Source organism: Garra rufa, chromosome 1 (assembly GCF_049309525.1).
Source record: "Garra rufa chromosome 1, GarRuf1.0, whole genome shotgun sequence".
Classification (NCBI taxonomy): domain Eukaryota; kingdom Metazoa; phylum Chordata; class Actinopteri; order Cypriniformes; family Cyprinidae; genus Garra; species Garra rufa.
This window is the reverse complement of record NC_133361.1, coordinates 35,369,103-35,385,528: the sequence shown is the minus strand read 5'-3', so window position 1 is coordinate 35,385,528 and position 16,426 is coordinate 35,369,103. Positions and strand designations below refer to the sequence as shown.

Below are 16,426 nucleotides of genomic sequence, written 5' to 3'. Positions count from 1 at the left end.
ATTCAGGTTCATCAGCCGCTACAAGGAAATAACAAGAGAAATAACAACGTGCAGTAAACAGTAAAACTGTTTGCACTACAAACCAGTGTGCTCATAATTAAGATAATACATAAAAGAATATGATAAGACACCCCAATTCAAAAACCATTGCACATTGATTGTCATCCTTTCCTATTAAAACACTTACTTCTGATGTCAAAATTCAGAAAATCAAAATTGATCCAAATTTGTTAATGACGAATGAAAGTTTCGGAGGCAGTGTGTAAACGTCATTGACACAACGTGAGGTTGTATTTATTTTTTTAACATGCAAACATTTTGGACTCAGTGTCCAATGACCTTAAAGGTTGTATCAGCGATTTCTAGCCTAAAACATAAAGTGTCAATTTCAGCTGACCTTTCTTCACGATCCGCTCGCTGCTTGCCCCATAAATTGTGGACTTTCCTACTGGTGCAGGGATGTGAGGGAGGCGGAGCGAAAGTCCACAACACCAAACCCCTGACGCTGATTGGTTGGAACACTGTTTGTTTATCTGTGGAAAGGTTGGTAGTGCCGATTGTTTTTTTGGCATATCTCGGACCCTAGGCTGACCAGAGAGACGCGGTTTTTTCACAGACAATTTATGGGGCAGGCAGCGAGCGGATCGTGATGAAAGGTCAGCTGAATTTGACACTTTATGTTTCAGGCTAGAAATCGCTGATACAACCTTTAAGGGGAGATACTGCAGGCAAAAACTTGTCAAATTTGTGATTTTGGGCTTTTTGGTTTTTCATAAAGTGTTTTTTCAACCTAGTGCAAAACATCCAAAAGACACTGTTAAGCATTTCTTTTATAGCACGATATCTATTTGTGTCAATTGATTTCAATTACAATGCATATTTTTAAAGGCCGTTTTTTCAAAATGAGTTTTTTCTCCTACACTAAGCCATAAATCTCCACTTCAGTAGCACTTCCACACTCCAAACTTTATTTTTTTTATTCCTGTCTATATCCTGAAGGTTTTTAGAGAGGAATTTGTTCATATGTAATTTGCTTGATTTTATACATTTTATTCCCCAAAAAACATATAAAAAATATATATAGTTTTCAGCTTGTTCTAAGTATTTTCTGAATTATACAGTGACAAAATGAGATACCCAAAATTCCTTCTGTAAAAACATTTGACTAAAAAAATTAAACAATTTTGAAACTGACTTCATCCAGTGTTAATTTTTGTACTGGAAATGTATGTAAATTAGTGCATATTTCATTAAATAATGCCTTATTTGCATATTAAAACCTAACATTTTAGAAACTTGTAATACAAAAAATGTTTGCAATTATCAATGTAATCAATCAACTGGGTAAGTAAAGTCATAACTATTAGTTTATTATTTTCCTTATTCACCTGCAGTGAAGAAAAAGGTGGATAATAATGTGTACATAATATGCTTTACAATGCTTAATGCTTACATTGTAAATGCAGTAAAATAATTATAAACTCTTCCATTACTTTTTTTCTATAATGAATTAATGTGGGATGTGAAATTTATCTGAGCTTTCGTTAACTTAAAGGGATAATTAAAAACAACAACAACAAAACACACAGAAGAAAGTACTACAGCTTTGAAATGGCATGAAGGTGAGTAAATGATGACAATTTCTCACAATATTATTGTAAGATTTGTGAAAATTCAAACAATAATTGGTGGACTCCTTATTGAAGACACTGGCACAAAAGATTTTCAGAATTTTGTTTTGGTTTTGTCACGAAAAGAATATCACAATTACAAATTCTTTCATAAGATTGGTGAACAATACAGACTTAAGTGACATTCCCGTTAAATAAAAATTTTCAGATTCTTTGGTTAACTTAATTTTGCAAAGTTTCAAACAGGCAGTTTTTAAACAAGTACTGTCAATGCATGAATGGATCTGAAATAAAGCTATAAATCCACCTGAAAGCTTCATGTACATATACTAGAAAACTGTTTTGAATAAAAAAGGACACTGTCACTGAGTTAACTATCAAACCGCCTGCCACCCATCCGGTTCATTTACACCTGCTGCTTCTAAATTGGTATGAGCAAACAGAGATAAGAGGAAGCAAACCTAATAACACTTCTCAATGTCCAAAGGTTGTACATTGGAGATGTGAGAGGTTCAATAAAAGCAGGACACTAGAACATGTCCGGGTTATAATCACGTTGTCGAAACGAAAGACTAGAAACTAAGATGTAAAACAGACAATAAAATGTAGGAAAATACATAATTGCATTTATTGTGTCATATAGCCATTCTCATCAGTGCATAATCTCAAAATATGTATAGTACAAAGCACAAAATCAATCAAATCAACAAAGTAATACAAAATGTAAATTGTAAACATTTTCAATAAAAACACTAAAGTCAAAACTGAAAAAATTTCAACAAAACAAAAGTCCGCTTAGGCAATGCCACGATTGAATATCCTCTTCTGTAACCTGTTAAAATAAAAAAGAAAACATTTGATAATTTTTGTCATTTAAATCGCTCTTTCTCTCACCAGTGTGCATTTGTTGTATACTATTTTATTCTAATGTCTGTGTCTACATATATTTAACCTATTGAATCCACTTGGAAAACATAATGCATATTGTGTTTTTATACACTTTTCATGCGCACTTTATAAATACTCATGTTTGCTACTTCATTAATTTAACTTCATATTGTGTAAATTATGAGTAAAGCCTATATCAAGTAGTAAAACAATCTTCATATCATACATTAGCAAGGTGAATCTATATTCTTAAAAATGAAGATATGCCATGCTTCACATTGTAGGTCTCAATTGTTGATCTGAGCTATTGTTTCATGGTTGATGTTTAACAGAGTGCCCTTATACTTCCTCAAAGTCATTTCATTGACATGTTTTCTTGTTGTTCATTTCTGTGTGATTTTTATATCATGTCAATATCATGACAAATGTTGAAATAAGAATAAGTAACAACAATCCTAAAACATTAAAAAAAAAACACACCGAGTAGCTTGGAACATTTGCTTATTAGTTAATTAACATGAATTAATAAACAGATGAAGTTGAAATTGTTATTATCGTAATTAGAGATGCATTACAGACCATTAGTTATTAATGAAAAGCTATTAACCTGTACATGATGGTTCATATGGCCTGTGTTTCTGTTCCGGTCACTGTCGCAGACACAGTGCTCACATTATCCTGAGAGGTCATTGCGAAAGCCACTGGTACTTGACTGCCATCTCTTCTGTGCTTTGCTTGACCGGGCGCTGCATTTTGACCACGGGGTCCCCCATTTCTCCTCAAAGAGTTTCTGATTCCGCTCGAGAGGCGGGTGGAGAACCTCCTGACCACCCCTGCCAGACCTCTGCCCTTCTTCAGCAAACCCACATCATCCTCAAGCTCCTCGGGGGGCACCTCAATGTTACCCGTGTACCAGAAAACCCACCAGATGAGACTCAGGAAAATGATAATGGCTCCTGCGTATATCAAGAAGTCGTAGAAAAATAAGTCTCCAAAGACGCCGAGCAATAATATGACCAGACCAAGAACGTCGAAAGCCACCGCAAGCCAGAACGCGCACGAACAGCGCCCGAGACCGCCCGGCGCTGCCTCCATCTTCAAGCTGTTTTTATACTTTTGTTTAGTCGTTTGGGATGGTGAATGGCTTTTTGAAAATAGCAGGCGTCTAAATGAAAAGTATAGAAGGGCTTTAAAGTGTTTCCGTTTGTTTCATAGGTAAACGGCGCGAAGGAAGGAGCTCTCCGTTACCGCTTCACCTGGAAGGGAGTGGCATAGAGCGGTGGGTGCGTCTTAACCAGGACTCACCTAGATACATACTGTGGCCTGTGCTGTGCTGCCCCGAGTGTACAACACAACGCTAGCACTTCAGGTACTGAATATAAACACGTACAGTACCCAGTTGTTCTGGTAGTAACAAAAACATACACTGAACGTTTAACTCAAAAATCGCTAATAAATTTCACAATTTCTAAACAAAGAATGAGCAATTAAGACACTGAATTGGACGTGACATTTTAAAGTAGAAAGACTGAAATGTACGTCAGGTAATCTTTGTTATATTAACAACTTCGAAAAACATTTTTACAGTAGGCTAATATCAGAATGGTTTAAGAATCTTTCTTCTTTACAGTAAATTTAAACTTCTATAAAACATTTTATTATACTTTCGTTTTTTTTTTTAAATAAAAATTAAAGTATTTTTGCTTCTGCAATAATCTGCTGATTGTGTCCTTTAAGAAGAGATCAACTTTAGGTCTGTATTAAAAAGTGTTCATGAATTCTAACATTTCAAAGTTTGGATAGTGCGCACTGTCACGTCTATATTATCCCTTTAACTGCCCCACCAAGAAAAAGGCAATGGAAAAAAATTTTGTTTGCATTTTTTTTTATCTCTTTATGTCACTAATAACCACACTCAATGTTTTTTTTTTCTATAAATCCCATAATTTTTTAAATATTGACCTCTACCAAACGGTTGTTATGTCACTTAATGTTAAAAGTACACTGGAATTCATACTTATACTATGAAAATCAGAAAATATGAACTATAACACTAATTTATTTAAAATTATAATCCAAAAAATATTTTTGTATATTGAATCTTCTTTATTTATTGAAGTATGCCATAAAATATTTCAGGTTTTCATTTTATCACGGAAATTATGTTTTCTTGTTTCTTTTAGACGTATACATGTAGTCGTTCAATAATGGTCTAACTGATGTCTAGTCTATTCTTGGGCTATGGTTAGACGTCTATTAAATTTCCACTGACAGCCCAAATTCAGTCTTGTTTTAGCCTAGACCCATATTCACTGTCTATTAGACGTATACATGTAGTCGTTCAATAATGGTCTAACTGATGTCTAGTCTATTCTTGGGCTATGGTTAGACGTCTATTAAATTTTCATTGACGGCCCAAGTTCAGTCTTGTTTTAGCCTAGACCCATATTCACTGTCTATTAGACGTATACATGTAGTCGTTCAATAGTCGTCTAACTGATGTCTAGTCTATTCTTGGGCTATGGTTAGACGTCTATTAAATTTCCACTGACAGCCCAAATTCAGTCTTGTTTTAGCCTAGACCCATATTCACTGTCTATTAGACGTATACATGTAGTCGTTCAATAATGGTCTAACTGATGTCTAGTCTATTCTTGGGCTATGGTTAGACGTCTATTAAATTTTCATTGACGGCCCAAGTTCAGTCTTGTTTTAGCCTAGACCCATATTCACTGTTTATTAGACGTATACATGTAGTCGTTCAATAATGGTCTAACTGATGTCTAGTCTATTCTTGGGCTATGGTTAGACGTCTATTAAATTTCCACTGACAGCCCAAATTCAGTCTTGTTTTAGCCTAGACCCATATTCACTGTCTATTAGACGTATACATGTAGTCGTTCAATAATGGTCTAACTGATGTCTAGTCTATTCTTGGGCTATGGTTAGACGTCTATTAAATTTTCATTGACGGCCCAAGTTCAGTCTTGTTTTAGCCTAGACCCATATTCACTGTCTATTAGACGTATACATGTAGTCGTTCAATAGTCGTCTAAATGATGTCTATTCTTGGGCTATGGTTAGACGTCTATTAAATTTTCACTGACAGCCCAAATTAAGTCTTGTTTTAGTCTAGACCCATATTCACTGTCTATTAGACGTATACATGTAGTCGTTCAATAGTCGTCTAACTGATGTCTAGTCTATTCTTGGGCTATGGTTAGACGTCTATTAAATTTTCACTGACAGCCCAAATTCAGTCTTGTTTTAGTCTAGACCCACATTCACTGTCTATTAGACGTATACATGTAGTCGTTCAATAATGGTCTAACTGATGTCTAGTCTATTCTTGGGCTATGGTTAGATGTCTATTAAATTTTCATTGACGGCCTAAATTCAGTCTTGTTTTAGTCTAGACCCATATTCACTGTCTATTAGACGTATACATGTAGTCGTTCAATAGTCGTCTAAATGATGTCTATTCTTGGGCTATGGTTAGACGTCTATTAAATTTTCACTGACAGCCCAAATTAAGTCTTGTTTTAGTCTAGACCCATATTCACTGTCTATTAAACGTATACATGTAGTCGTTCAATAATGGTCTAACTGATGTCTATTCTTGGGCTATGGTTAGACGTCTATTCAATTTTCACTGACAGCCAAAATTCAGTCTTGTTTTAGCCTAGACCCATATTCACTGTCTGTTAGACGTATACATGTAGTCGTTCAATAATGGTCTAACTGATGTCTAGTCTATTCTTGGGCTATGGTTAGACGTCTATTCAATTTTCACTGACAGCCAAAATTCAGTCTTGTTTTAGCCTAGACCCATATTCACTGTCTGTTAGACGTATACATGTAGTCGTTCAATAATGGTCTAACTGATGTCTAGTCTTTTCTTGGGCTATGGTTAGACGTCTATTAAATTTCCACTGACAGCCCAAATTCAGTCTTGTTTTAGCCTAGACCCATATTCACTGTCTATTAGACGTATACATGTAGTCGTTCAATAATGGTCTAACTGATGTCTAGTCTATTCTTGGGCTATGGTTAGACGTCTATTAAATTTTCATTGACGGCCCAAATTAAGTCTTGTTTTAGTCTAGACCCATATTCACTGTCTATTAAACGTATACATGTAGTCGTTCAATAATGGTCTAACTGATGTCTATTCTTGGGCTATGGTTAGACGTCTAATCAATTTTCACTGACAGCCAAAATTCAGTCTTGTTTTAGCCTAGACCCATATTCACTGTCTGTTAGACGTATACATGTAGTCGTTCAATAATGGTCTAACTGATGTCTAGTCTATTCTTGGGCTATGGTTAGACGTCTATTCAATTTTCACTGACAGCCCTAATTCAGTCTTGTTTTAGTCTAGACCCATATTCACTGTCTATTAGACGTATACATGTAGTCATTCAATAGTCGTCTAACTGATGTCTAGTCTATTCTTGGGCTATGGTTAGACGTCTATTCACTGACAGCCCAAATTCAGTCTTGTTTTAGCCTAGACCCATATTCACTGTCTATTAGACGTATACATGTAGTCGTTCAATAGTCATCTAACTGATGTCTAGTCTATTCTTGGGCTATGGTTAGAAGTCTATTAAATTTTCACTGACAGCCCAAATTCAGTCTTGTTTTAGCCTAGACCCATATTCACTGTCTATTAGACGTATACATGTAGTCGTTCAATAGTCGTCTAACTGATGTCTAGTCTATTCTTGGGCTATGGTTAGACGTCTATTAAATTTTCACTGACAGCCCAAATTCAGTCTTGTTTTAGTCTAGACCCATATTCACTGTCTATTAAACGTATACATGTAGTCGTTCAATAATGGTCTAACTGATGTCTATTCTTGGGCTATGGTTAGACGTCTAATCAATTTTCACTGACAGCCAAAATTCAGTCTTGTTTTAGCCTAGACCCATATTCACTGTCTATTAGACGTATACATGTAGTCGTTCAATAATGGTCTAACTGATGTCTAGTCTATTCTTGGGCTATGGTTAGACGTCTATTCAATTTTCACTGACAGCCCTAATTCAGTCTTGTTTTAGTCTAGACCCATATTCACTGTCTATTAGACGTATACATGTAGTCATTCAATAGTCGTCTAACTGATGTCTAGTCTATTCTTGGGCTATGGTTAGACGTCTATTCACTGACAGCCCAAATTCAGTCTTGTTTTAGCCTAGACCCATATTCACTGTCTATTAGACGTATACATGTAGTCGTTCAATAGTCATCTAACTGATGTCTAGTCTATTCTTGGGCTATGGTTAGAAGTCTATTAAATTTTCACTGACAGCCCAAATTCAGTCTTGTTTTAGCCTAGACCCATATTCACTGTCTATTAGACGTATACATGTAGTCGTTCAATAGTCGTCTAACTGATGTCTAGTCTATTCTTGGGCTATGGTTAGACGTCTATTAAATTTTCACTGACAGCCCAAATTCAGTCTTGTTTTAGTCTAGACCCATATTCACTGTCTATTAGACGTATACATGTAGTCGTTCAATAGTCGTCTAACTGATGTCTAGTCTATTCTTGGGCTATGGTTAGACGTCTATTAAATTTTCACTGACAGCCCAAATTCAGTCTTGTTTTAGCCGAGACCCATATTCACTGTCTATTAGACGTATACATGTAGTCGTTCAATAATGGTCTAACTGATGTCTAGTCTATTCTTGGGCTATGGTTAGACGTCTATTCAATTTTCACTGACAGCCCAAATTCAGTCTTGTTTTAGTCTAGACCCATATTCACTGTTTAATACCAAAAAAAAAAAAAGAACTCAAATAACTAAAAGTAACAAAACAAAAGACATTACATTCCTTCTGCATTAAAATAAATAAATAAGTAATAATAATAATAAAATAAAAAAAAGCAAAAGATAATAATATAATGGCATTTTACGCTTTTATGTTTCAAGAAACACGCCGGCAAGTGTGGCAGTGCAACAGAATTTTTGTTTCTAGATAAATGAACATTTCTTTGTAAACCAGCAATGTTGTATAGTGTAAACCAACATTAGAAACAATCCTTCAAACAATATAAAAAACTAGTGATTGTAAAACTTTTCAGCAACATCTCTTGACAGTGAGAGTGCGCATTCTTTTACCATAGAAACTGTTGTAAAAAACAAAACAAAACAAAAAAACAACAAACAAATAAATAACAATCTTAAAATTTTTATGTTAATACACCAGTATTTGTCATTTAAGAAGTATCTGCAACTGATCATTATGTTTTTTAAACATTAATTCTATGATTTCATTATATTTACTTAAAAAATATCCAAAAGTGGCAAAAAAGACATACTTAAGAAATTATCTAAGTATATTCATGAGGAAATAACAATAGCTGTGTCATATTCATAACTATGAATGATCAGAAGTTTATATTTATCAGCAAATAGTCCATTCTGACTGCAGAAATGGATGATTTGAAAACATTAGCTTAGCATTTCTACCTTTACCATAAAGTGACAAATCAACCGTTTGGTTGAGCACATTTTTGAAAAATTACTGAAAACATACTGAAGTTTTTTTTGGCAACAAGCAACATAATTTTGTAAAGTTAGGGCTCCTACAGTGTAATATGTCAAAAAAATATGCTTAGCTTGCAAAATTTCACCAAAAACAGTTCACATGGCAGGAGTGATTTCTTTGATTCTGACATCCATGAGAGAAGAAGTGTTGTCACGACTCACAAGTACTGCTGATTGACATAATGACATCTAGTGGATTTTTTTGGCATAACATAGCTCAACCAGATGGCAGAGATGGCTCAATCAGCTTAAGTTAAGTTAGGTACTCCTCTTAATAAAATATAGTGACTCAAAATGTGCTCAACCATTTGGTCGAGCGGGCAGTTAAAGGGTTAAAAAAATGGATGGTGACAGTTAATGGGTTAAAAATTATAGTTGAATTTGTTTAATTCATTTTCTTATTTATTTTTGACAGTAGTGGCTATACCAAGCTTTTCAGTGAAAATTTAAAGTTTAGGTAAGATATTTGGTCAAACCTCAGATATATGTGGATAGGTTGTGTTTCCCAAAAGCAAAGTGAGCGTGGTGGTAATGTCTCTACTTGCTCCCAATGCTTTTGAGAAATGCAACCATGGACTGTCTTTTTATATTCAGAAACTCAAAAGCTAAAAAAATAATATAGGAATATACACACATTTAGGACATGAACCCATTTCTCAACCTTTTCAACTCCAAGGCTTCTCTTTATCTAAGACAATATTTGATGGCCCACTAAGGGTTGACACTTCTGCTGTAGTAGTCTTATTTTCAAACTTTTATTTGGTTTTCAAAAACCAGGTGTGTCTATAATATATATATATATATATATATATATATATATATATATATATATATATATATATATATATGATTTCTTCACTTAGAATAAAGCTTTAAAATATTTTTAACTGACTAATATGGAAATTTCTTCATATATTTTCTACTAAATAAAATATTTTGTAGAATATATTATTAAAGAAATTTACTTGACTTTTAAAGTATAACATTATTATTATATTCTGTGGTTTTCCAGATCCAGAATTCATGCTTTTAAAATTTTGTTTGCATGCAGGCTTCGTCTTAAATAAAAATGACAGTTATTGAGGGAACAAATTAAAAAATGTCAGTTTTCATCTTGATTTTTAGTTTGAGCTTATTTTAAAGCATTTTACATTATTTTGAAGCCTCTTTGGAAGTTTGCTGAAACCCCCTAGTGGGCTCTAGCCTCCTGGATGGGAAACACTTCACAATTGATACATTTAGAAATAGAAAAACAATACTTTTCTGAATGTCAAAAGATTGCATACACCTTGCAGAATCTACAAAATGTTAATTATTTTTACCAAAATAAGAAGGATCATATAAAAAGCATGTTATTTTTTACTTAGTACTGACCTAAATAAGATATTTCACATAAAGATGTTTACATGTAGTACACAAGAAAAAATTAGAGTTGAATTTATAAAAATGACCCTGTTCAAAAGTTTACATACACTTGATTCTTAATACTGTGTTGTTACCTGAATGATCCACAGCCGGGGTTTTTTTTTTTTTTTTGTTCAGTTATACTTGTTCATGAGTCCCTTGTTTGTCCTGAACAGTTAAACTGCCTGCTGTTCTTCAGAAAAATCCTCTAGGTCCCACAAATCCAACAATGATGTAAAGAATGTATTTTGAGATCCATCTTTTCACACTGAGGGACTCATATGTATCTATTATAGAAGGTTTAAACACTTGATGCTTCAGAAGGAAAAAAACGATGCATTGAGAGCCGGGGGAGAAAACTTTTTTTTAACTTATTTGTATCTTCTATTTTTAGGCAAAATAATACAAATTCACACATCTTCATTCTGTTTAAAAAGTTATACCCCAGGCTCTTCATGCATCGTGTTTCCTTCTGAAGCATCAGTGAGCGTTTGAATGTATAAATTCAACTATTTTCTCTTGTGCACTAAATGTAAATGTCTTTTATGTGAAATATCGTATTTAGGTCAAAAAATAACATGCATTTTGTACATTCTCTCTTATTTTGGTAAAACAACATTTTGCAGATTCTGCAAGGTGTATGTAAACTGTTGGCTTCAACTGTAAATAAACAGTGTTTTAAAGCAGTGGTTCTCAATCCTGGTCCCAGGGGACCCCTGCTCTGCACATTTTGCATGTCTCCCTTATTTAACACACCTGATTGAGATCAGCTCATTAGGAGAGAGATCCATGAACTGAACTAACAAGCTGAAGATCTCAATCAGGTGTGTTAAATAAGAGAGACATGCAAAATGTGCAGAGCAGGGGTCCCCCAGGACCAGGATTGAGAACCACTGTTTTAAAGGACACATTGTAACTTGATGCAAATGGTGCATGTCATGCAAACTGAATGTAAGAAATGGCAGAAATATTTGATCTATGGCAAATCTGAATGAAACACTGATTCTAATGTTTATTTTCATCGTTCTTAATTTCTCTAGAAGTAACATATGTGACCCTGGAGCACAAAACCAGTCTTAAGTCGCTGGGGTATATTTGTAGCAATAGCCAAAAATACATTGTATGGGTCAAAATTATTGATTTTTCTTTTATGTCAAAAATCATTAGGAAATTAAGTAAAGATCATGTTACATTAAGATTTTTTGTAAAATTCCTACTGTAAACCTATCAAAATGTAATTTTTGATTAGTAATATGCGTTGTTAAGAACTTAATTTGGACAACTTTAAAGGTGATTTTCTCAGTATTTAGATTTTTTTGCACCCTTAGATTCCAGATTTTCAAATAGATGTATCTCGGCCAAATATTGTCCTATCCTAACAAACTATACATCAATAGAAAGCTTATTTATTATTTATTTCATATGATGTATATATCTCAGTTTTGTAAAATTTAACCTTATGACTGGTTTTGTGGTCCAGGGTCACATATATTTAAAAACCAAAATAAAAAGGCAATTTGAAACTAATATGCTAAAATCATGATACAAATGTACACAGTACCTAACAGAAAGGTTTTTTCTAGCCTGCTGTCAGAGGTCATTGCATGCAGTGAGTGCACACCAGACATTTTTGCCCTTCCAAGATTAGCAAGCGTGTGATCCTGCCTAATCCAACACAGACAATCGGTACCGGAAAAGCTGTTTATCTGTTACCCAGGATCACCCTCAATATCTCATAAGATCTACATTAAGCTGCTGCGTTTCACAATTCTGCATGGTTAAACACATCCCCTCTCACACACAATTACAGCACCACAAGAAACTGTACAACCTACCTATTAACAAAATAAACACTGGTTTATCTAAAATACATTATGTAAACTCTGGAAAGCAATATGTAATCACAATAAATACATTCTGTTCTATGACAAGGTTAATAAGATAAAAATCGTTCAATACTGCATCCCTTATGAGTAAATGTGCATGTTATGTAAACCTTATCAGTGAATGCGTTTTCATTTATTGGAAAGACAGTTCTGTTTGGATAAACACTGCAGAGTATATGCATTTTAAATAAATCAATAAGGTATTTGGGTTGAATGGCATCCTAACCTGGGGCACAAGTGTCACAAGGCCCCACCAACCCACCCTGTGAAATTCATAAAGACATAAACATAAACACAGACGCATAAAACCAAAAACTATATAAAGTAAAATGGGCTTGTTCAACGTAAGGTGTACGCATAAGTTAATTAAATATCACTCTTAATAAGGTCATAAGCAACAATATTTATAAATACAACACAGCCTCAATACAGTACCATTGTGGGACACAACTGTCCATCCGCAAAGGCACAAAGTTATTAATGTGCGCCATTCTGTCTCTATTTCTCCTCGTCGGTACTGCGGGTTAGAAGCCGTTTTTTGGGGGCCATGATCCAAGCTAAGGCCACAGCTGCTGTGCCGTCCCCACTTTGTCGTGAGAAACATAAAAACGTGGCCCACAGGAATGCTGAACATCCCATGAATGCTGTCCTCAGGTAGAGAGGCATCAGAACAAAGTTCAAAAACTTAACATAAATAGAGGGTAGATGAGAAAAAGTTAAAGAATATTGACAAAACAAAGGATGAAGAAGTAACTATGGCACGTTATCTGTGTGTATATATATTATGAAGGACAATGCAGTTCTTACCTGCATGAATGGCCAGTACATTAGTCCAGTCTAAAATGTAAAAATATATTTAGACTATCAGCCAAAACCAAAAGCCAAAAAATAAAGTCTCTTCTGCTCTATTAAGCCTGCATTTATTTGATCCAAAGTACAGCAAAACAGTAACATTTCGAAATAAAAATTTAGCCGTTTTTGCTGTGCTTTGGATCAAATAAATGCAGGCTTGGTGTGCAGAAGAGACCTCTTTAAAAAACATTAAAAATCTTAATCTGAATCTTGACTAGTAGTGTCGATGTTTGCAATATTATTTTATAATAACTTAACTTTTTAACAGTTATATGTGTATAATCCTTTTGAACACAAACTTAATAAATGACAAACTAAAATGTCTTATTTTTCTGTGGATTTTGTATGTCATCTTGTATATGTTACACTTTAATCTTGTTAGTTGGCTGCTATTTTGGCCAGGTCTCTCTTCTAAAATTAAAAATGATTAATGAATTGTATATCCAGCTTATAAATCCTTTAAAAGTTAGTCTCTTTTAAAGTTGAGAGTTAAACAAGTTATATAAAATATATACATATACACTCTGGAAACTTGGATGTTTGAAGGATTTTTCAACTACTGTACAAATTTAATGTAGAAATCGGTGAATTATTCTTTGTAAAGGAGGTTGCTTTTAGGCTAACTTGTAAAAGATGATTTCTTTTGGGTGGTTCATCAGTGGGCCTACCTTGTATGTATTAAAAAACTTTTCTCGCCAGTCTGCAAATATGTCCTCTTTGCCCTCCAAGAAACTCACACCTGTGAAGACAACGAACTGAGTGATTAAACAAACCAGTTTGATATATGTGACTGCCATTGACAATAATACATTACATCACCTGTGTAGAAGACACTGGTCGCCAAAGGTGAAGCAAAAGTTTGGTCCAAAACCAGTTTGCGGAAAATCATACTGGCCGATCTTCCCGGGAAACGATGCTCTAAGGCTCGCAACCAGAAGTAATTGAAGTTCCCATGAAAACTCACAGCCACAATGGCCACATTTCTGGTGTGCCTCCAGTCCATTTCATCTCTCTGCGCGATGCACTGATGGACGAAATCCCCACCGGCGAACAAGCATCCGTACAGAGTCACATTGCTTATCCAAGGCAGCACCTTTGCTCGTTTGAAAAAAGATTTTCTCATGTTCAACAAAACGGAAACTTGTTGTAGGCCTACTTCGTAACCTTAGTAAATGATGTCGACGGACACGAAACAAAACAGTGATCTGACATTGACAGACGGCTGAAGCTAATTTCATAAAATGACCTTCTGCTCTACAGGTTAAATATTTAAATAAATTCTATTCTAGTCTGGTACAATATATTTAAAAGGCACAATAAATTACATATTAATAGTGTGACTCTTGGTGAACATCCTTGAGAAACATGAGAAGATCATTAAAGCCCTGCCAAATAAAACACAGATCAATCGAGTACCTGGGTTCAGTCCATCTTTTCTCTGACTTTGATAGAGACCGAAATGCAAAAATAAGAATTACAGTTCATCAATCCATTTAGCAATTAAATTAAAAGGTTCCGGCGCTCGTTCATACAGTGATCAGCAGTTTCCCGTTACTTAAGTCAGGCGCTCAAATCCTTCATTAATCTGCCGGCGCGCTCCTGCGCGTTCTGGGGTGGCGCGCTTTAGTCTGATCTGTATGTAATAGAGATCGACCGCGCGTAGTCCTCCAAGTTTATGTTCGTGCGATCAACATTTACTGAGACTTTTAATGCTTACGAAATGTTGACATATCACATATGCCCGTTAAAGCTAATGTTATGTTTGTTTGGTATTGAGTTTATTTCATTTACGTATAACTTTCCCCCATTTTTTATTTGCCCATTGTTGATTGTAAGCAAATACCTGGGGTTTAGCAATGTGAACGAATCGTTTATTTGAGTCGGATCTTTTCCATGAAGCGTCCAAAACCTATACAAATCGGAAAAGTAAAAAAAAAAATATATATATAATATGAACAAAACATAAAAACAAGCCTAGTAGTCTACATAATTCAAGGGGTAATGCGGATATAAGAAAGTATACAATAAATAAATGAAAAAGAAGAAAAAAATACAAAGACCTCGCTGGCAGAAGTAGAGAAGAAGAAGGGGAGGAAATATACAAAGAGAAAGGCTTAATCCTCTTGTACTTGTTAAACAGATGTGCACTACCAAAAAGTTGTTCAAAAAAGTGTTTGATCAGTAAGATGTTTTTTAAAGAATTATCTTCTGCTAACAAAGCCTGCATTTATTTGATCTAAAATACAGCAAAAGCAGTAATACTGTGAAATGTTTTACTATTTAAAATAACTGCTTTCTTTTTGAATATATTTTAAAATATAATTTATTCCTTTGGCCAAAACTACATTTTCAGCATCATTACTCCAGTCTTCAGTGTCACATGATCCTTCAGAAATCATTCTAATATGCTGATTTGCTGTTTAAGAAACATTTTTATTATTATTATTATCAATATTTAAAACTGTTGAGTGCATTTTTCAGGATTCTTTGATGAATAGAAAGATCCAAAGATCAGCATTTACCTGAAATAAAAAATATTTTATAACATTATACAATACCATTAAAAATGATGATAAAGACATTTATAATGTTACAAAAGTCTGATTTTTATTTCAGATAAATGCTGCTCTTCTAAACTTTCTTTATCAAAGAAACCTGTAAAAATTACTCAGCTGAACATAATAATAATAATAATAATAATAATAATAATAACAACAATAATAATAATAATAATAACAATAGGCTAAATGTTTTTTGAGCAGTACATCAGCATATTAGAATGATTTCTGAAGGATCGTGTGACCGGAGTAATGATTCTAAAATTCAGCGTTGAAATCACAGGAATAAATTACATTTTAAAATGTATTTAGATAGAAAACTGTTATTTAGAATAATAAAAATATTTTAAAAAAATTTATTTATTGTTTTTCCTGTACTTTGAATCAAATAAATGCAGGCTTGGTGAGCAGAAGAGACTTCTTTAAAAACATTAGAAAAAGTCTATGTCTCCAAAAATATTTGAATAATAACTTTAAATTGTTACATTATCATTCCATTTAACTTTAGTTGTAGTAACGGGCAATTATATGAATTAAATCAAACATAAATACAAAACACTTATCACCATCAGATGGAAAACATGTTAACATAATATCAGCTTCTACAAAATGAACAGAAATCATATATTTTTTTGTATATAAATATTGA

General features: G+C 33.9%; 2 protein-coding genes across 2 annotated transcripts; both read right to left on the bottom strand.

Moving 5' to 3' along the window:
- Positions 1–2,235: 2,235 nt before the first annotated feature.
- Positions 2,236–3,807, bottom strand: LOC141324472 (transmembrane protein 238). Its single transcript, XM_073833549.1, has 2 exons — positions 3,127–3,807; positions 2,236–2,463 (listed from the first exon to the last, which is right to left on the bottom strand). Exon 1 carries the CDS (start codon positions 3,612–3,614, stop codon positions 3,141–3,143), a length of 474 nt encoding a protein of 157 aa, XP_073689650.1. The 5' UTR covers positions 3,615–3,807; the 3' UTR covers positions 2,236–2,463; positions 3,127–3,140.
- A 7,989-nt stretch (positions 3,808–11,796) lies between these two features.
- On the bottom strand, positions 11,797–14,794 carry mpv17l (MPV17 mitochondrial membrane protein like). Its single transcript, XM_073833539.1, has 4 exons — positions 14,039–14,794; positions 13,888–13,958; positions 13,175–13,204; positions 11,797–13,051 (listed from the first exon to the last, which is right to left on the bottom strand). The coding sequence occupies exons 1-4, from the start codon at positions 14,340–14,342 to the stop codon at positions 12,866–12,868; spliced, it is 591 nt and encodes a 196-aa protein (XP_073689640.1). The 5' UTR covers positions 14,343–14,794; the 3' UTR covers positions 11,797–12,865.
- Positions 14,795–16,426: the final 1,632 nt, after the last annotated feature.